Source organism: Choloepus didactylus, chromosome 7, assembly GCF_015220235.1.
Source record: "Choloepus didactylus isolate mChoDid1 chromosome 7, mChoDid1.pri, whole genome shotgun sequence".
Lineage (NCBI taxonomy): Eukaryota > Metazoa > Chordata > Mammalia > Pilosa > Megalonychidae > Choloepus > Choloepus didactylus.
Genome location: NC_051313.1, coordinates 40098707 through 40123352, shown reverse-complemented (window position 1 = coordinate 40123352; position 24646 = coordinate 40098707). Strand labels below are relative to the sequence as shown.

General features: G+C 40.0%; 1 protein-coding gene across 2 annotated transcripts in view; it reads right to left on the bottom strand.

Moving 5' to 3' along the window:
- Positions 1 to 24204, bottom strand: part of METTL24 (methyltransferase like 24) — a 124523-nt gene extending 100319 nt beyond the window's left edge. The window contains exon 1 of one of the 2 annotated variants that reach the window (XM_037842867.1): positions 23700 to 24204. In XM_037842867.1, coding sequence (XP_037698795.1) covers positions 23700 to 24017 — 318 coding nt within the window. In that variant the 5' untranslated portion in view covers positions 24018 to 24204. The remainder of the gene's footprint in view (positions 1 to 23699) is intronic. The other variant, XM_037842866.1, reaches the window with a different exon arrangement.
- Positions 24205 to 24646: the final 442 nt, after the last annotated feature.

The following is a 24646-nucleotide window of genomic DNA, read 5'->3' as shown; positions in this document are numbered from 1 at the left end:
GGACTCCTGGAACCAAAAGCACTTAAGCCTCAAACCTAAATGGAAGAAAAATCTACAATTTGTATCACTAAGTGGCCCATTTCAGGAATATGAAGAATTACTGAAGGAAGCAGACTATTTGTGTTTGCCACTGTGTAACTCTCTGGACTCAGGGTTCTTCAGCAAATGGGTGGGAAAATCTCCAAGGTTAGGAGGGAAGCTGCCAAGGGTGGCCCCTGGCCCAGACCCCGTCCCCCTGTCACCACTGGAGACTGGAAATATCAAGAGTGAAGGGTACAGATTTTGCAAATAAACATAGCAGATCTAAGCTGATGAAATTCTGACCATATTTCCTAATTATACAAGAAAGGAAGACTAATATTCCTCGTTTGAAAGAAAAACAAACTTACTTCCACAAGGAAGAACTTGTTAAAAATTAATAATTAATTAATTAATTAATTACAAAACCAGTTATAGAATCCAAAAGATGTAAACTATTTCTAACTTTAAATTTTACTTGGTTCATACTCATAGAGAATCATTGTACCGTAAGAGATCTAGACCAACCCCTTCAAATTATAATTGAAAATGAAGCTCAGAGAGGTGAAATGACATCTCAAAGTCACAGAGGTCGGAGGCAGAAGGGATGAGGCTTGGACCCAGGCCTCTGGACTGCAGTTCTCAGAGTTCTAGTTTCCCTACACCTAGGTTTCCTGTTTGCAATGCAGATACGTTAAGACCTATAGCAACTTCAGAAGGGATTCCTCAGTAAAAACTACAATGGCTATCTTACCCAGACATATAGATACAGTAAGTAACAAAGCTATGAAATTCTTCGTCCATAAGATGTGGAACACACAAAAATGGTTCACCAAGGGCTCTGAAAATGTTTGTTTGTTTTTAACATGGATACTTTCATTGAACCACTTCATCGTAAATTTATAAATCTAGAGGTTATCATTATATATTGTTAGGGATAAATTATATTTGCACATATTGCATAATAGGAATTACTCAGAAAGTTTTCATATCTACCTTGAGTTTGTTCCTTCCAAAAGTTTTTGCAGATATCTAGAAATGTATTACCATAAATCAAATTCATAGCTTCTGAAAAGAGCATTTTATCTTCACTTGTCTTTAATTATGAGCCCATCTGCTGTAGTATATTTATCACTGTTGGCAGTACTGATCACTAGAACTTTAACTGGATGGCAAATTTTAAGTGCCTCTTGCTTAATTTTATTTCTTCTAAGATTCATTCAAATATCAAACCAAATTTGCTTAATATAATTGAAGTAGTTCTATCGTTTTCAAACATACACATTCTGGCATATCCTCCAAAATATACCACTCTATTTATGAGTATAAGAAAAAAGAGTGTTCTCAGATATGGGGCACATTAAATTCCCTGAGTCTACTTAAAGCTTAGTTTAAGATAAGAGAAAAAAAAAATGTGCCTTTCAGGGGAAAAAAATGACTTCATTCAAACAAATTATTCAAAATTCCCTTCTGATGATGGTACAGCTATCAAAATAAATAACATCACACTTGGAACATGCACAATAGAGTGAAGTCAACAGAGATGCTGATAAAGCTCCTAATTTTCCTTCTACACGCAAAAAGTGATAAAATGCATCCATATTCCTAAGCTGCCAACTTTTACACCACTAGTCTCTCTTTTACACCAAGAATACATTGACATTCCAACCCCCAGTACAGAAAATATCATAAACTTTTCATGTATAATGTATCAGTTATAGGTCACTTATTTAAAATTTAAAATATTAACACAAATAAATCTATATCTCACATTGTTACATTTATGTCTTCATGTCCTGCCCTTCCAAAGCAAAATCAATGTTTCACAAAGCAAAATAAGTGTTTCGCACAATAAACATATATATTATACTTGGAAAACAATATATATGTATTATATATGTTAATTTTCCAATATAATATATTTGGTTATAGATGTGCACAGCCACCTCCACATGAATAATGCCCAATCCTTTTCAATTAGAGCACCTTTGCTTGGAGTGCAGTGTTCAGCTTTGCTTAAATTATATACTCTTTGTAACATAACAAAACTCTCACTGTCAGTTATGCCTCCTGGAAAATGATGTATAAAGTCTCATTTTAAGTTAGGGGTACTACTGAAAATAGAAGACATCCCTTTGAGTCTTTTCATGTCCAATCAGGAATGATAAAAATTTAAAACATGAATCTAGGAAAATAATACAAATGTCCAGCTTCAAAGTAAATAAAAAGAGAAGTTAACCAACTATAATTTTCAAAGCCAAATCTTCTTCTGTAGGTTAAAGGTAATATAGATATTTTGACAGTAAATCATGGGATTGTTGGTGACTATTCTAGCCCAAAAGGTAAGCCAGTTTGTAGGCATATTTTCCTTACCCTTTACTAGGAGGAAAAATAAGAGAAAGGTTTTTTTTTCATAATATAATTTCCATCTATCTTCTCTGGATTTAAATTTTCACGTATGTCACATCAAAGATTCAAAAAGTATGCCTTCCTTTTTGAACAATGAATATTACATATCTGAAGGAAAATCAATATCAAAAAATACTTACTGACAAATTATAATACGTGTCATAACTTGTAAGTCAAACGCTGTCCTATACCTGAGTTCAAACAACTGTGTCATAGATGACATTATAACGAGTAGGAGTAACTGTACCATCTTTCACAGGCTGACTCACAATAAAAAAAATCATACCTGGAATTATAGGACACATGAGAATCTGCTCATTTTAGAAGAAAACAATGTAGTAAATGGAGTATCTGACAAGGAAGCATTTAGGACATTAATTTACAGAAATGCATTTCCCCAAGCAGAAAGTGTTTTATTAGGGTAAATTCTTAGTGGATTCTTAGTGAATCCTTAGTGAGCCAAAAAGGTGGGTTGGAGTGTGACAGGGGACAGGATTCGGGCCTTTGTGATGAATGGCAGTGGTACATGTAAGTAGAAACAGCGTCAACCTGAGTCTCTGAGTGACAGCCACAAGCAAAGATCTTGCCTCTTACCCCCTCCAACCCACACTGGACATGCTGCATGGGCAAGAAGTAAATATTGGTTATACTAATCCACTGAAATTTGGAGGATATATTTTTATGGCAGCATAACGTAGCCTATCTTGACCGATACTAGCACCCAATGACGCTCAATTAACGCTCAATTAAGGATGCTTATCATTACTCGGAATATATTCCACAGAGCCTTTCTAATGCCACATTGTCAGAGAATGAACACTAGGCTAGAACAGACCATTGGTCATTGGTCTTAAGAGATTCTCACAAAAGAAAAGAAAAGTTGTGTAACCAAAGACAATTCATTGCCAAGATATGACTCAGAGTAATTAGGAAATGCTCAGATAAAGACCATAAGGAAATTCTGATTACAAAACATATCCTACTCTCTGGAATGTTTCCCTTAATATACTGTGCCAGGCCTTTTTCCTTCTACCCAGAATTCTCTCCCTTATTCACTGTATCAATTCAAATTCTACTTATTCTTCAGGGTCCAGTTTTAGCCCCATATACTTCCCCCAAATTTCCTCATCACTCAAGCCTAACCTGATCTCTGATAAACCTCTGCTAAATGCAAAGACAGGCTATGCAAGGGGGTGCTTCAGCAGTTATTGCCAGTGCTTCTCATTTTATATTTAATCAAGTATTTGGTATAATCTGTTTTAAGGGCACCAATCTTATATCTATAAACAGATTACAAGTCTTATGAGGACACCATGTTTTTACTTCTTTTTACAGTCCCCCACAGAAATGATTCCAAGAGACATTTTTACATTGATTTAAATGCCAAGGAGGAAAGAATATGATATATAATTTTTGGGATTGAGAATTTTTTTATTACTTTAGAAGAAAGTAGGAAGATTCACACTAGCTGGACTTTATATTAATTCCTTACTCTAACTAAATATAAATCCATTTATTTATTTAGGTGGAAATAAATTATTATAAACCCTAAATGTCTTTGATTCAGATTTGTTTAAATGCAAACAAAAACCAAAGGTCAAAAGTGGTTTAGCAGTAAACCCTGAGAGAAACTTTAAGAAGTTATTGAAGAGGAGAACCTAAGATGGCAGCTAGGTGAGACAGGGCAAAAAAACACCTCCATGAAAAATACTAGATAAAAACCAAAAAGTGTCCCAGAACACCACTTCCAGCGATGCACCAGCTGGACAAGGTCTGCTGAAACCACAGGGACCATGCACTTGGTGAAACCAGGAGTCTGCCTTCTGAAACAAGTGAGTAACTGGCTGAAAGTCTCGCGGCCATGCTGTGGTGTGGGGAAACTGCGGGTTGGCATTTGGAGATGGACTAGTTCTTTTTAAAAAAAAAACAAAAAACCGGGGAGTGGCTGCAGATATGGCAGGGAGAACCGCGCAGTGAAGCACTGCAGGAGCGGGCTGCAGCCAACGCCTTGGTGTCTGGCGTGGAGGATAGCCCTCCCCACATCCGCTTCTAATTGTCCCAGGGACAGAGGGACAGAGGGGAGCCAAAAGGAGAAAGCAACCGCGCCCCTTGCAGCCGGCTTCCCGGCATGCTGGTGACACTCCTGCCCGGAGCCGGACCCGCAGCCCAGAGCCGCACCAGGAAACCCAGTGTGATGGGGAATGTATCCCATGGCACTGCTCACATGCCACAATATCAGCCATGGACAGTGGCCTTGGATGCACCCACAGCTAGTTGTCCCGGAGCTGAGAAGGTGGAGCTGTGAGAAAAGGGGGGCGTTGAGATGCCCCATTCAGCCATTTTTGCATCAAGCTGGGAGCGCCCCTGCACGGCCCAGTGGCCCGGGGCTTCCCTTGAGAGAAGGCGTGCACTTGAGATGTAGCACAGCCTTCCCTCAGCAGAGGTCCTGGAAGATCAAAGCTATTAAGTAAAGTAAATGTCAAGAGGCCAAAAACAACAGAAAATCTTAAAGCATTTGATAAAACCAGATGATATGGAGAACCCAATCCCAAACATCCAAATGAAACGATCAGAAGAGACACAGTACCTTGTGCAATTAATCAAAGGCTATGCAAGGGGGTATACAGTCAAAGAATGAGAGCATAGCACAGGATATAAAGGACATGAAGAAGAACATGGAACAGGATATAAAGGACATAAAGAAGACCCTAGAAGAGCATAAAGAAGAAATTGCAAGAGTAAATAAAAAAATAGAAGATCTTATGGAAATAAAAGAAACTGTTGGCCAAATTACTCTGGATACTCATAATACAATATTAGAGGAAGTTGAACAACAACTCAGCCTCCTCAAGGACCACAGAACAGAAAATGAAAGAACAAAAGAAAGAATGGAGGAAAAAATTGAAAAAATTGAAATGGATCTCAGGGATATGATAGATAAAATAAAACGTCCAAATTTAAGACTCATTGGTATCCCAGAAGGGGAAGAGAAGGGTAAAGGTCTAGAAAGAGTATTCAAAGAAATTGTTGGGGAAAACTTCCCAAACCTTCTACACAATATAAATACACAAAGCATAAATGCCCAGCGAACTCCAAATAGAATAAATCCAAATAAGCCCACTCCAAGACATATTCTGATCAGACTGTCAAATACTGAAGAGAAGGAGCAAGTTCTGAAAGCAGCAAGAGAAAAGCAATTCACTACATACAAAGGAAACAACATAAGACTAAGTAGCGACTACTCAGTGGCCACCATGGAGGCGAGAAGGCAGTGGCATGACATTTAAAAATTCTGAGAGAGAAAAATTTCCAACCAAGAATACTTTATCCAGCAAAACTCTCCTTCAAATTTGAGGGAGAGCTTAAATTTTTCACAGACAAAAAAATGCTGAGAGATTTTCCCAATAAAAGACCTGCCCTACTTCAGATACTAAAGGGAGCCCTACCAACAGAAAAACAAAGAAAGGAGAGAGAGATAGAATTTTAACAGACATATATAGAACTTTACATCCCAAATCACCAGGACACACATTTTTCTCTAGTGATCACGGATCTTTCTCCAGAATAGACCATATGCTGGGACATAAAACAAGCCTCAATAAATTAAAAAAAAAAAAATTGAATATATTCAAAGCACAATCTCTGACCACAATGGAATACAAATGGAAGTCAATAATTTTTTACTTGTAACTCCACTATTTACTTCCTACAGGATATAAAATACATAAACTCTAATGACAAATCAGTGGTTTTGGACTCAATGTAAAATATGTAATTTTTGACAAGAACTATATAAAGGCAGGGGAATGGAGGAGTATAGGAACATAGTCTCTGGGTCCTATTGAAGTTAAGTTGGTATCAAAGAAAAACAAGATTGTTATGGATTTAAGGAATAAATTTAAGCCCCATGGTAAACACAGAGAAATTATCAGAGAATATGACCATAGAGATGAAAACTAGAGTATGGGTTATGAGAACTGGGGGAAGGGGCAATGGGGAGTTAAGAAATGAGTGTAGGGTTGCTGTTTGAAGTGAAGGAAAATTTCTAGTAATGGATGGTGGGAAGGTGATAGCATTACAACATTCTAAATGTGATTAATCCCACTAATGGAATGCTAGGGAGGGGGTGGAATGGGAAGATTTAGGCTGTATATATGTTTCCACAATTTAAAAAAAAAAAAAAAAAAAAAAAAAAAGACAATCTAAACAGATGACAATTGAATGCCAAGGATGATCCTGGATGGGATCTGAAGATGGAGGACAGGAGGCTCAAAGGGACACAGTTGGGACATAAGGAAAAAAAAAAAAGGAAATATAGAATGTAAGCTTTGTATCAATGTTGAATTTCTTGAACTTCTTAGCTGCGCTTAATGGGATTGCATAAAAGAATGTTCTTGTTCATGGAAATTGTATATGTGAATTACAGTGTTTGTTCAAAGACGTGTGCAGCTTGCTCTCATATGTTCAGAAGACAGAGCAATAGATGATGGATGATAGATAGGGAGAGAGGGAGGGAGGGAAAGATAGGGGTATCGGGGGAGGGGGGTCAGGGTATGCTGTGTATGGGGTTTGTATTGTTTTTGCAACTGTTCCTGTAACTTTGAATTTATCTCAAAATAAAATTAAAAAAAAAAAAGGAATGAAGTTAGGATGCATGCTACAACGTGGATAAACCCTGAAAACATTATACTAAGTGGACTACATAATGTATGTATGATTCCATTCGTAGGAAATCTCCAGAATAGGAAACTACATACAGACTGAAAGTAGATTGGGATACTTGGGGGAAATGGAGAGTGACTGCTAATAAGTATAGAATTTCTTTTGGGGATAATAATAATGTTCTAAAATTAATTGTGGTGATGGTTACACAACTCTATGAATAGACTAAAACCACTGAATTTTATACTTTAAATGGGTGAATTATATGTTATTTGAATTATATCTCAATAAAGCTGGGTTGTTTGTAAAAAAAAAAAAAGTTATTGAAAAGCACTTTTGAGAATTTGAAATACCTCACCTCATTAAAATTAGCATTTGTTTTACTAGACAAAGTTTAAAAATATTTACATACCAATTATCATAAAATTTAAACTAAATGTGTACATATTCTACACCTTGAAATCATAAAGTTAGTTTTGCCCAAATCATTTAAGAAGAGCAAGGAGATTTTCTATTATATTGAAAGTTTTGTTTTCATAATTCATACTGTTGAACTGAAAAATTGAAATGACTAGCTACTGTAAATTGTATTTATTAAATGCAGAAAAATTTGTTTGTTCAGGTAAAGGTAAATACTGTGTTTGTCCTGGGAGGTTGATCCCACCAAGATTTATGGATATTAACCTGCTGATCATAACTGTCCAGTACTAGTTCTAATCATTCAACCTGGGTAACAACGCTATGCAGATTCTCTTAAAGTTAAGCAAGTGCATTCCTCCTTGTAGGAATTTATTTTATAGGTAAAGCAAAGAGACTCCAACATACTTTAAAGCATAGTAAACAATCCTAATGTTCTTCAACATATATTACAGTAGAAGCAACTCTTAACTCTCTCTACAAAACTAATCTGCCAGATTAACAAATACTGTGTATTTTCTCTACCTATGCAATTCTGCTGTTAACAGTTTAGATGTTTTTTCACCAGGTTCAGTTATTTCATTCCCAAACCAGTTTATTTCAATTGTACAAGTTACTGAAATTGCATAATTTAACTAAGAATTAGGTAAGCCAATGAAATCTGTGCATAGAAAGAAAAAGGGTTCTCTTTTCCTTATAAAGATAAAAGCTAGGTGTTATTATTAAATACTGTTGCATTAGAAAAGGGTGAAGTAACTGTAAAAAAGAATAACAAAAAAATCACTATACTCTAGAGGTGTTCTGCACTCAGATTGTTTCACAAGTGTCAAGTTCTTGCTCCACTTTGAAGAAACCAGAACTGGAAAAGGTGGGTGAAGCATTTCAGATAGGTTTTTGCAAAAAAGAGCAGACCTCCAGACAGGAGCTCACTAAAAAAGACTAGCCAATGAATGGACACACATATGTTTTAAGTTAAAATAGAGTGTGCATGTATACTTTTTTGTGATTCACTGTTTTCACCACCTTTGATATAACTGACCAATTACTGCAAACCATGACTTTGGATTCAAGGCTTCTACTCAAACTGTTGATTAAATAAATGTAGAGATTATACAAGTAGAAACAACGCAATGTTATTAATCAACTTAGAAAGATGTTAGACTAATGTCGGCATGTAGGTGGAGGATGTAAACATAACACTGGACTGCAGACAAGGAGGAAGACAGAAGATGACCCTGAACTTCCTTTATATTTATTTCTTCTGGAAGCTATGAATTTCTCAGGCTTTAACAATGTTCTTTAGCTTTCACCATCTTTACAGCATAGAACAGGCCACTTAAAATACAATGAAATAGTACAATAATCAGTACCAGGAAGAAACTGTTAGTTACTATTCCGGGGACAAAACACAGCTCTTCTTCAAAGAGAGCAGAACTGGTCATCTGTGGGATCCCACATCCCGAAACTGCAGAGAAGGGAGCCAGGCAGGGCCTGGGGTGTTCCCGACTCCACAGGCTAGCGGCCAAGTCTCCCTTCTCCACCTCCTGAGCGCTCAGCTGGCAGAGAGGTGATTCTATGAAAGAAAAGCCCACCATGCTGGGGCAGCTCTCAGTTTAAGGTGAACACAGTAACTGAGCCAAATTCAGGAATCGCAATCCTAGCTGTACCTATCTTAACCCTGATTCCTGCCTCTCTCAGAGCAATGGTCCTTCACAGGAGGCCTGCAACAGGTGAGGCTGAGGAATCCGTATTCTGGAAATTTCTATGACTGATTCTGCTTCGTGTCCTGGATTAAGAATTTAGGGCTTCATGAGAGCCATAAACTCCTTGAAATCAACTGCCAACATGTGTGTGTGTGTTCAGGTGTCAGTGATCCAGGTCACTTGTCCACAGCCTCCATCACATTTTTGTAACCCACAGCCGAAGAACCACTGTTCTGCACTCAATTCAAGTCTCAGCCACCTTGGTTACCTACATGAGGAAACCTGAGAAGAAGCAGGTAGCATTCCCCTGTGCAGAGCCTTTCTGTTTCCTTTCTTTCTCTCTCTCTCTCAATTTTTTCCTCCACATTCCATCTGTCCCTATTTTTCACTTCTATTTTTAAATTGAAAAATGCCAGTGCCAAAATAATTACAGTCTAAGAACTCCTTGGATAAAAACACAGAAAATTAAATTTCCAATTTCCTTTATGCCACTTTTACCATTCCTGTATGGTTTTGTTATTAAAACATAAAAAAAAAAACCCAAGAGTGCTTTTGTTTTTCTTATTAAGTTAATGACTTGACAAGGTACATGTCTATTTTCATTTCAGCATCCTAGCTTGCCTATGTTTTTAAAATAACAAATTATATATATAAAAGCATTCTCTTTTTCCCTGTTCTTGTCTCTCAATACATTACCATAACAAGGAAGGTTACAATGTTGTATGTGTGAAACAGGCCCCAATCTGCACTAATAGTTTGGTTTTATAAATAAGAACATTCCCTGTCTGAGAATAACACCCAGGCATTCAGATTTTCCAAAACAAACCTCTGTATCCAGGGTATCCAAATAAATTCAAGCACTTCAGTTTCAAGACTGATGTAGCTGTCTGCTCCTGATTGAGGTTCCTCTAAGTGCACATTATATAAATAAGCCATATTTTTTTTACTATTTTTGTGCAAAATGAATATTCACTATTCAAAAAAAATTCCCTATCTTATTTATATAATCAGTTCAAATTTGTACTTAAGCAATGTAAAGTATACTTGAAATTTCAACCTGGCAAAATAGCTAAAATTGAGCTTTAAAATATATTAGTTGATTGGGAAAATATCTAAGAAGCCTTAATACCAAACCTGAACTCTACAGTAATCAACATATTTTCTGATAGCAGATTTCAGCATAGAGGTAAACAGAGAATAGTATAGAAACAACACTAAACCTGGGTTATACTCTCAATTTATCTTGAACAAATAATTCAACCATATTGCCTCTTAGAGAATCGGTGATAATATCCGTCTCTTAAGTCTATTATGAAGAGCACAGGAGATAACAACAGAGCAAGCTTTTGTAAGCTGGAAAGGGCTGTATAAATGCTTTAACACAAATGCCCTTCAAACTGTACAGGAGGCCCCCTGCACATATATCCATCAGCAGTGAGGTAACAAAGGTCATGTGACCAGGGTGAGACAAAAGGAGAGGAAGAGCCATGGCAGCTGAATCTAAGGAGAACAAGATCTCACTAGCATAAGAGGTGCTTGGCCACATCCATTGGTGAGCCCCTGGTGCTCTGTGTCAGTGCTTTCTGCAAGAAGCCGACTGCACGAGGATGCCCTCGAGCTCAGGGGTGATGGCAACCTGAGCTTCTCCCCAACCTGACAAACAAAAGCTCCTGGATTCCTAATGCAGTGAGGGCTGCATGTGTCCGACTCCGCAGTGCATCTACCAGGCCTGGGGAGCTGCTGGGAGGGTGAGCACCATGAAGTCAACCAGCAGGCAGGTGACCACTCCTAAGAGGCCAAGCCAGGTGCTGCCTGGAGAAGCAAACACATGGGCTCCACATTTCTGCTGAACACACCCAAGCTCATTGGAGAGCACCATTCAATTCTATCAACATTTGCTTTTTATGTTTTGGTGATCTGCTGTTAGTTGTATATATGTTTATAATAATTAAAACTTCTTGTTGAATTGATCTTTTTATCGTTATACAATGTCCTTCATTGTCCTTTTTAACAGCTGTTGACTTGAATTACATTTTACCTATTAGTAAAGCCACTCAACTCTCTTTTGGTTACTATTTGCATGGAATACTTTTTTCCATCCTTTCATTTTCAACCTATTAGTATCTAAGGACCTAAGATGGGTCTCTTGTAAACATTTGGTTGGGTCATGTTTCTTTATCCATTCTGCCAATCTCTGCCTTTTGATTGGAAAGTTTGATCCATTTATATTTAGGGAAATTATTGATAATGCAAGGCTTACTTCTGCCACTTTGCTAACTGCTTTTTGTAAGTCTTATACCTTTTTTGCCCCTCCTTTTCTCCATTACTGCTTTCCTTTTTGTTTAAATGATCTTTTATAATGAGCTATTTTGAATCATATGTAGATGTTTTTAAATATCTTTCTTTATGGTGATCACATTTAGCATAAATGTGATCCTTTTCCTTTTATGTAGATGTTTTTAAATATTTCCTTTTATGTAGATGTTTTTAAATATTTTCTTTATGGTGATCACATTTAGCATACTAAATCTATTACAATTTAGTGTGTGTTGATTCCAACTTGACTTCAATAAGCCTACACATACACAGTACCTATGACCCTTCATCCCTCCCTTTCACGTTGCTCATGTCATAAATTACATCTTTATGCACTGTGTGCCCAGTAACAAATATTTACACTAGTTTTTATGTATTTGAAATTTCAGACTTATAAGAAGTAAAATACAGCATTACAAATTAAAAAAATGAAATAAAATGGTATACATATTGTTACTTACACCAGAAATCTTTATTTCTTCATCCAGTGTTGGGATACTGTCTAGTGTCCTTTCCTTTCAACATGGAAGACTCCTTTTTGCGTTTCCTGCAGAGCAGATATAGTGGTAATGAACTTCCTCAGTTTTTGTTAGTCCAGAAATGTCTTAATTTCTCCTTTCTTTGTAAAGGACATTTTTGCAAGGTGTATTATTCTTGGGTACATTTTTTTTTTTCTTTCAGTACTTTAAATATGTCCTCCTACTGCCTTCTATCCTCCATGGTTTTACTGAAAAATGGGATATTAATCTTATTAAGGATCCCTTATATGTGACCCATTGCTTCTCTCTTGCTGTTTTTAAGATTCTGACTTTGTCCTTGGCAATGGACAGTTTGACCATAATGTGTCTCAGTTTATATCTGTTGGAGTTCATCCTGCCTGGCATTTGTTGAGCACCTTGGATTTGTATATTCATATCTTTCATCAGTTTTGGGAAGTTTTCTGTCATTATTTCCTTAAATAATTTTTATGAGCCTTTATCTCTCTCTTGTCCTTCTGGGACTCCTAAGATGCATATATTGGCATGCTTCACACTGTCCCACAGGTTCCTCAGACTCTGCTCATTTTTTTCCATTCTTTTTTCTTTATCCACAACCTTGACAATTTCAACTGTTTTCTCTTCAAGCTCAACAATCCTTTCTTCTGCCTCCTCCAATTTGCTCTTGACCCCCCCCCCACACTGATTTTTTTACTTTAGTTATTATACTTTAGATTTCTGAATTTCCACTTGGTTCTTCTTTAGGATTTCAACATCATTACTGAGATTCTCATTTTGTTCATTTAGTGTTTTTCTGATTTCCTGTAAATTCTCTGTCCATGTTTTCCTTTAGTTCATTGATCCTATTTATGAAAGTTGTTCTAACATCTTTTATTAGTAACTCGAGACTGCACTTCCTCAGGAATATTTTCTAATTGTGTGTGTATGTGTGTGTATGTGCATGCTCATGTGGAGGGGGTAGGAGAGAGACTGGCCATACTTTCTTGTCTCCTTGTATGTTTTCTAATTTCTTTTTTGTTGAAAACTGGACATCCTGCATATTATGTTGTGGTCACTCTGGAAACCAAGTTCTCCTACTCTTTAGTCCACCAGATTAGGAACAAGAAGAAATTTAAAAAAAAAAAAAAAAAAAAAAAAGTTGGGGACGAGAAAAAGAAAAACTGTAACAAACAAACACCCAAAATAGAAAAAAAAGGGGGGTGAAAATGCAATGGACTGCCTGTCCAAGTGTCTTTTCATTTGCTGATAGGAAACCGGAAGCTACTGCTTCCAAGGTTGACACTTGGCCAGTGCCCCTGCTCATCCCTCAGGGATCCACCAGCCCCCAAAAAACATTAAGCAGAGAAGGAAAAAGACTAACCAACCAAAAGGAAAAGAAAAAGAGAAAGAGGTGCACTGGCTCTTAATGTCCCTGTAAACGCAGGTATAAGGCCAAAGATGCTGCTTCTGAGAAAAACTGAGGCTAGCAAATGCACTGGGCCCTCAGGGATCTACAACCCAAGAAAAAGAAAGAAGAAACCCAACCAATGAAAACGTGCACTTGAACTTTAAGTCACGGTAGGTGCTGGTGTGAGGCCAGGAGCTGTTAGAGAGGAGAGTGCTAAAACTAAGGCCAGAGACTATGCTGTGTCCTCAGGGCCCTGCCCTGCCAGGGAACTAGCTCTTTCCATCCAGGTGGATGCTGGTGGGAGGCTAGAAGGGCTGCAGCCCAGAAGGCCAAACTGAAGCCAGTTTCCACACTGGTCCCTCACAGATACCTCGACCCTCAACCCCAATTTTTAAAGGAGGACGTTTCTTCAGCCAGCCCTGGTCCCAGCCACCGCTGCCAAAATCTGGGCTGCATTGCCACAATTGTGGCCATTTTAACAGTTGCTGCCATGGGGCTGAGCAATGGGGGCTGGTCACTGGTTAGTGCTTTCACTTACAAAAGCTGAACTCTCAGCAGCTTCTTGCTGCTTCTGGCACTCCTGTAGTTATTCTAAATATTCACTCTGGTTCCAGGGTTACCATCTAGGTAATTCCAGTCTCTTTTTCCAGCTCTTTCATTTCTGTAGTGGAAGGAATGATTTGTGAAACTTCCTACTTTGCCATTTTGCCTAGATGTTAATCCTTTTATTGGTGAAATGCATTGCAAATATCCTTTCCCAGTCTATGACTTGTCTTTTAACTTTGTGGTGTCTTTTTTTAATAAGAAGATTTTAATTTTAATCTGATAAATACCTGGCAAATAATCTACCTTATGTGAGAATTACTTGTCAGGTGCTTGAGTGGACAGATTAAAGAAGGCATAGATTTTGAGTTTAAACCTTTGTTCCAACCCTTAAAGCCTTAAAGTTATGTCTTGCTCAAATGTGTTAAACTCTGAGCCTCGGCTTCCTCATCTGCAAAATGAGGACAATACCTACCTGACAGGTTTATGAAAGAATATTTGTAACTCCTCTGGCAGAGTGTGAGGCAAATGCTAACTCCCTTCCTTGTTCTCCCCTACCGCTCTTAAACTGTAAGCTTCTCAAATGCCCCATGATACCATATGCAGAGTTGGAAATTAGTTGTTGTTTATTGTGTTGACTGATCTGAGTTTTTCTTTAAAATATCAAGTATAATAATGTGCTCTTAATTGGTTAAAATGTGGACAACTGGTCCAGAAAAGCAACTTAACTCTTTAACTCAAGATTACTCCAACCAACCTTCCTTGAACTAAAGAAGTAATACAATGAGTTGTAGTTAAGTGATACTGTTAAAAGACTTTTAAACATTCTTTTGAGGGAAATTATACTCCAAAACCTAGAAAACATAAGTGTTCAAAGCAAAATTAGTTAATGTATTGTAAAAGATTATATTAAAAGATATGTGCTTAGTTTTTTGAGGGAAAAAAAGCAATGTGAATAGTGAGCCTTAACAATTTTATAATAAATGAGATATATGGGGAATAATTTACAATAAAAATGCTAACAAAAATTTACTAGTTATTACTTTTATTTAAGAATGATTCTTAGTACTCCTCTTGTAGTTGATGTTTTAAAAAAAATTCCTGCTCCTCTGATCACTTTACATTTCAAGAATAAAAGAACTATTAAAAATTCCAATGAATATTGGGTTTCTTATACCATTCATATATAGTCCTATACTTCTTGACACTCACAGGGCCAGTGTCCACTGGTAACATAAGGTTGAACAAAGACAAACTTCGTTTACTGTACTAGTCCCACATTTCAGACATATACTAGGTGCTTTCACCTACAAGCTCTCATTTTTAATCTTCACAACAGCCCTGTGAGTTTACTATTAATTCTTTACAGAGAAGGGAACTAAACTCAGAGAGCATATGCCATCCAGTAAGTAGGGGAGTAGAATTTAAACTTCTGACTTCAAGTGTAAAAATGTGAGCCCTTCATATAGGTGAGACATGGTCACAATGCAGTATTTTCAGGATGTTTGTAAAGTCATGTAAATAGTCTCCCCAAGGAACTCATGTATTATCCACCTGACTTCTCCCAGATTCTACCCCCAAAACTACTGACTGAAGATGCCTCCTTCCACAGTCTCACCACTCCCAACTCACATAGGATTTGTAAGTGATTTGTGGGGCTCCACTCAGAGTAGATGAAAAATAAACTAAAAGTACTTGCTGTCATCTTGTGTATAACAGCAAGCACTATGCTACTCGAATATTGCCTCTGATGCGTGGGCAGATTCTGAAAACACATTTGGAAGTCTTTCAACTAGCTCCAACTAAAAATGACTAAGTGATTGCCACAAAGATGGATTTAGAAATGGACTTTTATTCATCTCACCAGAGGCCTTTGGCTCATTTACACTGATGGTTTTATTTATTTAAATAAATTAGTCTCCCTTCCCCAGAAAAAGAGGCCGGCAGACCATCCTCTCATCCCGGCTCTGTGCAAAGAAGCTAATATAAACGATGTCAGCAAGAAACATTGCATTTAACAAACTCCAGGACATGCCACAGCACTGTTTATAAGATGTAAATCAAGTCTTGTTTTCCTTCACTCTTCTGCTAAACTCAGATGTCTGCTTTGTTTTAGATTTCGGTCCCCTGAAAACAGCCCCCCAGGCTTTATTAAATACTGTCGAATGTGCAGATTCGGCGAAGCATTCAAATCTGCAGCTATGAAACCTGACCTAGTGATGGAGTCCATTTAGATGCGGACAGTTGTGGCTGCCGCAAGGGCTGCTCACCAGTCATTCCAGCTTCCCGATTCTTGCGCTCATGGCAGGATTGTACTTCCGGTCTCCTGCTTTGAGCCGGGCCGTGCGACCAGCGCTGGCCATTTGTATTGTGAGCAGGAGAGACGGTTGTCGCTTCCAAGCCAGTACATTTAATGCCCTGCAAGATCCTACAGAGCACGCAACCCTTCCGCCAAGGTGAAGGCAGTGTTGCTGGACGGTGGCCGCACTGCCAGCCTGGCATCCGGGGAAGGACGATGAGGACACAGAGCAGAGCCCCCGCCCCCGACGACCCGCAGTGGGCACCCAGCAGGAGCAAGAAATAAATCTTTGTTAAAGTAGCCCTGAGATGCAAGGATTGTTGCAACCGCCCTATACACAGGGCCCTCCTGCCTGATACCCCAGACAAATGGTGCAGTGAAAAAGGGCTTAGTGTCTCTAATGATTAGTTAGCAACTCTCTATAATTTAGTATCTGAAGCTAAATGTTATTATCCTGTCAGGGATATGTCCCTTAGCCTGTCGGTTCCCTCGGCCCCCAACCATCATGTTCCAAAATCTGAATTAAATAGACCAAGCAAAACTGAAGGGGGAGAGTTACAGATGTAAGCTTCTGAACTGCCAGTTCTAATTTATTGATATGTCAGGGTTCTTACTTGTAAACAATAGAAGCCACTCTGGCTAGTTAAGCAGAAAGGGAACTGATTAATGGATATATTAGCTTACAGAATCCCAAGGCGGACCAGAGAACAAGCTTGGAAGCTGTCCGGACGGAATGACATACAGACAGTATTAACTGTCCTGCCCCACAGCTAGGCTCAGGCGCCACAGCTAGTTTTGCCACCGTGGGCACCAGATGTCTCCACCAGAACCTCATCCTTACACCATCCAAAATCTCATGCTGAAGTATCTGACTGGTGAAACCTGGGTCACGTGACTGCAACTCTAGGTGCCAGGAAAACTGGGAAATTTATTTTTTGGCTTTTTTTCTTAAGAAGGTGGAGAATTCCACAAACACAGGAAGGATATTCAAAGCTGTGGCCAAGAAAAATGATGAATATCCACTACATCTAATGGATAATATGGACAAGATCCATACACATAAAGCTTGTATGCAAATACCCAATGAATTTTTTTTTTTAATTGCAAGTATGTACAAGGTACCAACTCATTGCCACATGCTACCTGGAAATAACATTATCTATAAGAATACATTCATACAGAGAAATCGTTAACCAATAAAGAAGATACCTATATTCACACATAAGCATAAATAAATATCTGAATCCATAACTAATTCCAACTAGTTTCCAGATGGTCTACCATCGGATTATTGAATAAAAACCTACACTCTATTTCTAGGTTCTCAGACCCAAGATCCCTGAAATGGACTAGGGGAAATAATAGAATAAAACATGAGAAAAACAAAAACCTAAGGGCAAAACAGCAGCACCTTAATTATACTCAACAGTCAAGGAATGGCAAGGACTTCGTTTCCTCCATGTGGGAAACACTTCTTGAGGTACCCGGAGGTTCACTAAGTTTCCCCTTTCCCTTAAGAATAGCTTGCAGGAGAGGGAGGGAGGACCAGGGCTGTATTTGGGCCTGTAGCTGCTTGACCCAGGGTGAATATATGACCCACACTGGCCCACTGAATACTCTCTCCAGGGAATTCAAAATTTGGAATGAGAGACCAGGAATCCAGAAAGGTGAGTCACCTTAATGGTAACACTTGAGAGAGAGGGAAAAGGAACTCAGAAAGATGAGAGTTCCAGAGTGGCCTCTTTCCTTGTCTCCAAATGGTGGTCATTTAACTTTCCCTTCAATTCAATGAGAAATCCCCAAGTGTTCTCAATACAACTCTGTAATTCTTTTTCTTCCTGTTTATATTTAAGCTACGCTACAGTCCATTTTTCTTGTTTACAACATTGCATAAACTAAATAAATTCCCTTACATCTTACCCTCTCCAGCCTCCGGTAACTCATCTTTCTGGAACAGGAATGATTTAAAAGGAACTTCAGCTTCTCTGAACCCAGCATTATGTGCCATGCAGCCATTGAGCTTTGCTTGTCATTTTTAAGGAAAAACAATGGCTAATTTGACAACATCTGGTTTAGGGGTTGCAACCTCAAACGACTTCAGAGATCAGTCAGGTGGTATAAATGGAGAGGGGTGAGCTGGAGCCCACCGATCACTCTATTATCTCATCTGAAGATATTTATATTCAACTACTTAAAACACTGTGTGGCTCAAACAAAATTATTTGCAGGTCAAATTTGCCTCTTGAATCATCAACTAGCAACCCAGCTTACTAAATTACACAGTCTCAGATTGTAAGGCTCATAAAACTCAATTTTCTTTCCAATCACTTGAGCAGGATAAAAATGCTTCTTGGACAGCAAATTTTCCCACCATCTCTTAGTAGGAAACTCTACAGAAGGAAGTCTCCAGAAGCCCCAAGGACTGCTTTTTTAAAGGAACCTTATCCGCACGGGTAGATCTCGGCCTCAATGTCTGTCACATGGTAAATGAAGTGCACTACTGTTACTTTCTATGAATCACAGGATAAAGAGCCAAACTCATAAGCACAAGGACTTCAAAGGTGTCAGAGCACAGATGGAAAAACTCAAATGCCTACCACCCTTTGAGTCTCCATTTTAACTACAGACTAAAAAGAACATCCAGTTCTATTTCAGAAATCTGATAAGGCATTCTTTTCCTTGGAGAAAATGGACCGGATGAATTATACACAAAATCCTAAAATCTTTACCACCAATTGCTGAGAAACAACGGAGCCCCCATTAGCAGTTCCTTTGCCAGCAGAAGTCTCTCTGAGGAACTGCAGGATTTGGAAGGAGTGCAAATTTCCCATCTAAAGCCCATCAAAGTTTTCATAAAATCCTGCTTTTCTTTGTGAAACTAAGCAACTGCTACTTCACACCCACATACACTGGAGCGCATTCAATTACCCTCAACGACTTTGTTTAAAATGAAAAAGCTTTGCCTCCTAAGGACAGTGTGAGAGGATTGATTAATGTTATTCCCTGAAGAACAGAAGGGTAGTACACACACAAAAACCTAAGGAGCTGGAAAGTACTGCTGGGCCATATTTTATATGCAATTCAAACATACCTTCAAGTATGTTATAAAGAGTAAGGACCCTTAAAGCAGTTGGATATAGCAGGGGACATACTATGCCATTTTTTCCTCTTTCTTCTTGATTACAATCACAAAATTAAAACTAAGAGGAAGAGAAGAAGCAAGGAAGAAAAAACAAATTTTGCCATATGGTTTTGCAAGAGAAAAGAAACAGCTTTTTCTCTTCTTTTTTGACACCTCGTACCAAAGGATCTGTAACTAACAAATCAAACCAGCACATTGCTGGGTTCTGTAGCTCTGTGACTCAGAAATCACTTTTCTATGCAACATATTAAATGTCAAGTAAAATAGCTCAGATAAGAGAGAAGAAATTTCTTCAGGAAGCTTGGTTCCTATGAGTGCCTCTCCTGTGCAAATAAACCCTATATTTTCCTGCTGTCTTTTAAGAGAATTGCCAATCTGTGGGGGATAGAATATACATCCCAAAGCTGCATAAGGAAGCATAAATTATGGAGACCATATCATAGTCCTCTATATATTCCCCACAAACAACTTAAGACATGCTACTCTTAGTGCATATCTATTCCAGAAAGGGGAAGAAAACACACACACACACACACACACACACACACACACAAGGAAACATGCAGAAAGAGGGGAAGTAAGAGAAAAATAAATACTGATTTTTTTGTATGCATAGTCAGCAAATTTCGGAAATTAAGAACTCTGGTGGAATGCTTAAAACCTATATATACAAAAATATACAACCCATATCTACAAAATATATAGGTTCTACAAGAGTCATAATCAAAAAGGGCAGTATTTATTTATCATCTATCATTTGCCCTCGTTTTACAATGTTCTGATTAAAACCCCTGATATGAAAGAGGCCTCAATATTCAGAGCTAGTTCTTGTATGGTTCAGTGAAAGACGTGGATGAGGAAAGAACGAAAGAATTATATGAGGACAATATTTTGCTTCTCTTTTTTATAACATTATTTTCTTTAAGAGGAGCACAAGCTATGATTAAAGTGGCAATATAATTGCTGAATTTTTGTGCCTCTAACACCTGCAAAAGAAGCACCGTGACAAGAAACACTCAGCAACCCAATTATTTCACGCAGGTTTCACCCACCCAGAAAGCTGTCCTCAAAATAGAAAAGAACTTTTTCTCCTTCACCAATCTGGGAGGTACCTAGGGCAAAGTGACCAAGCACCTAAATAACATTGTTTATCATTCTCAACAGATAGAATTTGAATAAAATAAGATCCAAGGAGTTTAACAAATAACTTCCAAGCTTTAATCACCTCAATTACACAAGGGTACATTCAGCTTCTATTTCACCACGCCTTCATGTGAAGCTAAAAGAGAACGAGATTTATCCCCAGACTGACACAGGACACTGAGCTCCCTTCCCAGAAGCAGGAAAAAAGATTAGATAACTGGTCTTTCCAGTTTTGAGTAACATTTTAATTCAACTGTGAAATAATGGGAAAATGAAACAAATTCAAAATCCTCCCTATTCAGGAATTAGGTTAGATTAGGATGCATATCCTGAAAATAAATTGATAGCTAGGGAGAAAGAAATCCAGAGAAATTTTTTCCTTTTGGGGCTAAAAACTTAAAGAACATTTTTAAAATAGCAATAAATCCACTCCTTTTTTTAACATACTTTTAAACAATGACATTTAGCATTACATATAATAGGCTGAAATGGTAAACGTCTTATATTTTTACATATTAGTATCTCTGAAGTAAGCATTTACCAAGGGTCGCTATGGAAAACACAATCCTTCCCATCAAGAACAACCATGAAGACGAAACATCATTCAATCTGAAATGGATTACCAAAGCCCAATAGGTACAAAACAACTAACAAAGCAGAACGCATTCCTGTAGGCATCCCAAACTGGGGAGAGAACAGCATGCAAGGAGGAGTGATCTGGGAGAGTTTCCAGGTGATGAACCTTGACCCAAATGTTCAAGGATGGAAAGGGCGTGAATCTTAGGAAATGAAGAAGAGGCCTTGCAGGTAAAGGAGTCGACAATAAATCAAAGGAATGGAAACAGGTTCTAACAAATTCCACTTGGGGAATGGCTGAGGTCAAAGAGCTGGGAAGGATCAGTGAAAATTCAAGCTATCATTACTGAGTGCTTGCAACATGTCAGGCACTATGCTAAATATTTTTTTTTCTAATCTAATTTTAATAAGATTGAGCCCCGGGGCTCAAACTTGGATCTCTATCTTCATAAGCCACACTCCCTCCCTCGCTGCTCTCATATGGTCTCATGCCTTTAATGTCACATTAAATGTCACACTGATGCCTTCCAAATCTGTACCTTCAGCCTGGACCTTGCCTCCAAACTTCAGCCTCATATGTCCAATTGCCTATTTGAATTTGCCACCTGGATGTCTAAAGGGTATCTTAAATTTAACATGTTTAAAACAAACTCCTGATTTCCATATTTAAAAAAAAAAAGTATTACCCCCCCCCCAAAATAAAGCAAAGCCAAAACAACAAAAACTGCTCCTCCCTCATCTCCCCTCAAAATATATCCAGAATCCGACCACTTCTTACCAGCTCCACTTCTGCCACCCTGTCTCAGCCACCACCATGTCCAGTCTGGATCACTGGTTCACTAACAGGAGAGGATGTGAGCTTCCCTCTCGTCACTCTCTGAGTCTATGAGTTCCAAACCTTTCCATTTGTGGGGCAGGCTCTAGTTAGCAACACTGTTGTCTGAGATGGAGGCAAAGATTTAAGAGCAATTCTTGGCCTCGTGAAAGCAGGAAAAATGAAGGTTGAGCGTGAATGTGAAAGGAAAGTGCAGGATAAGATTTTGAGTGTCAAGGATAAGGTGTTTGAGGCCATCCACAGAGGAAAGAAAGAACCCGGACTCTTAAGGACTATCAAGTGCCGGACCAAATGTCCTCTCCTTTGCTAGCCTTTCTTGACTCCCCATGCAGAGTCAAGACCTCAGTTACAGCACTAGCCATATTACTGGATGTGTGGGCTGAACGTATCCCCACTAGATTTTAAATTAGTCTCACTAGCATCTGGTACCTGGTAAGCCCTTGGCAAAAGTGTGCTGGATGCTAACATATCATGGAAGGTGCAGTAGGAGCATGGAGAAGGAAGCGACCGAACCAACGTCTTTCTTCGGGGATAGCAAATGAAGACTTCACATAGAAAGTGAGGTTTCAGAGAGCTAAACAAAATAGTTTGAGTTTATCCCGGAAGGCTACCATTGATGGCCTAGAAAGGAACGCCCTGGGGTGGAAAGACAGACGGCAAGGCTTAAAGGGGGAATGGGAGAAGGAAAAACAGTGGAAGAAATGGTGGAGTGTGATAATGAAAAGTAGGTTAGAGCTGGGAAGCTAAAGAAAGCAGCAGAGTCAAAGAGGAAAGTTTTTCTCCCTTCCCAAGAGGCAGGGAGAGGATGTTCGAAAGAAAAGAGGAAAAGCCAGGAAACAGAAAGAATTTACATCAGAAGATGTGGTTGGGTTGGAAGCAGGAGTTGAAGGGTGTAAGGACCAGACAAGCTCATATTTGGGGTTCTTAATCTTTTCACTCACAAGTACCTTGTGAATTACTGGGCTCCAAAAGGAAGAAAGGCGGTCGGAGGCTTAAAAGTCAGAGGTTAAAACTGGCTACTCCAAGAAGTATGAGCCAAGAAGTTGAGGTAGGAAAAGCAACATTGCCGAGTGTTGTGAGACAAACCCAGGTTACTACTTGATGATCCAGTTAACTTCCCATTAAGCAATACCGCCGGGGACTCTACTTCCCACCCGGGGACTCTACTTCCCACCCGCGACAGCCACCCTTGCCAACAACGCCTGGTGTGAAATTCAAGGGAAACTCGGCCGGAGGGAGTGGATGGCCATCGCCACAGTGAAAGCAGTGGAAAAGAAACAATTCACAGTGGACACCCACCCAGAACTCGCCTTGAAAATTGGGAGACGCACAGCACATAAACGGTGATCACAATTCCTTTCTTTTCTTTCCCCTACCAACACCCAAACCCTCCTTCACCCCTCACCTGCCCACTAAAATATCAGCTCTGTGAGAGCAGGTCTTTGTCAGTTTCGTTTGCTACTGGATGCTCAGAGCCTTGAAGAACGCCTGGCACCCAGTGGGCGCTGAGCAGATACTTGTTGAATGTTGAATGAACTCCATTCAGTGCTACTTCAACGTATCTGGGCATTGAAGGAAGCGCCCAGTGAAGCGTCCTAAGAAAGCTCAGGCAGTAAGGAAAGAGGCTGAAGACTTTTCGGAAAGTCGCAGTGGGGCGGCCCGCAGAGCCCTGGGCGGAGGGCTCTGGCGCGGTCGGGGAGGGGCCGAAACCGACCTGGTCTCAGGCCTGAAACCGCGCGGCTCGCCACTGACCTTCCGGCGCGGGCGCCCGCGCGGGCCGCAGCAGCCCGGCTCCTGCGTCCCGCTGCCGCTGTTCCCCGGCGGCGCCCGGCGTCCGCTGCGCACGTAGGTCACCTGCCTCCTGCTGGCGCCGCGTGGCGGGCCGGGCGCGAGCGGCAGGTGCAGCCCGGGCGGCCGGGGTCCAGGGCCGGGAGGGGCGCTGCTGGCCAGGGGCCGGGCCCGGGTGCGTCGCAGCTCGGTGCAGAGCCGCAGGCCGAACAGCAGCGCGGCGCCGAGCAGACATCGGCGCAGGGTGCCGCAGCCCTTTCCCGGCGGCCTCTCCCGGGCCATGGCGCCCCAGGCCGCACTCCCTCAGAGCCCGGCGCGGCGCCCGCCGGCAGCCAGGATGTGACCCCGCGAGCCCCGGCTGCACACTGTGGGAACTCCCCCGCGGGCCCGAGCGCGAACTCGGAACCGCCTCCTTTCCCGCCGTCCAAGGAAGCCTCGGCGTAACCTTATCCTGCCCAGTAGAGCGCGGCCGGCCGCCAACAGGGGCGAGGGGCGAGGTGCGAGGGGCGGTGGGCAGGGCGGGGGCCCAAGGGCTATGGCGTCCACCCGGCCCCGTGGGGCAGGCGGTCCTGCGGATCACAAACCAAAGCCCCACCTCGGGGGTCCCTGAGGAGGCACCCGGCCTCCAGAGCCTGAAGCCTGTCTGAGCTGAAAGATGCAAGGCCAGGAAAAGCGCATTCCTAATGGGAACCTGGGCTGTAACTTCATTTTCTGATATTAGAATTGTTGCAGAAACATAGAAGCCTAGGTGAACTGCCAGGTTTTGCTACAAGGAACAAACTCTGATTGTCAAGCAGTTTGTGCCATTAAGTACAATATAAAAATAAATCGTACTTATGCTCAGGTTTACAACTTGTCTTCTGTAGAAAAAAGGGCTGTAGATTAATTAAATTAGAGTTATTCCATTTCCA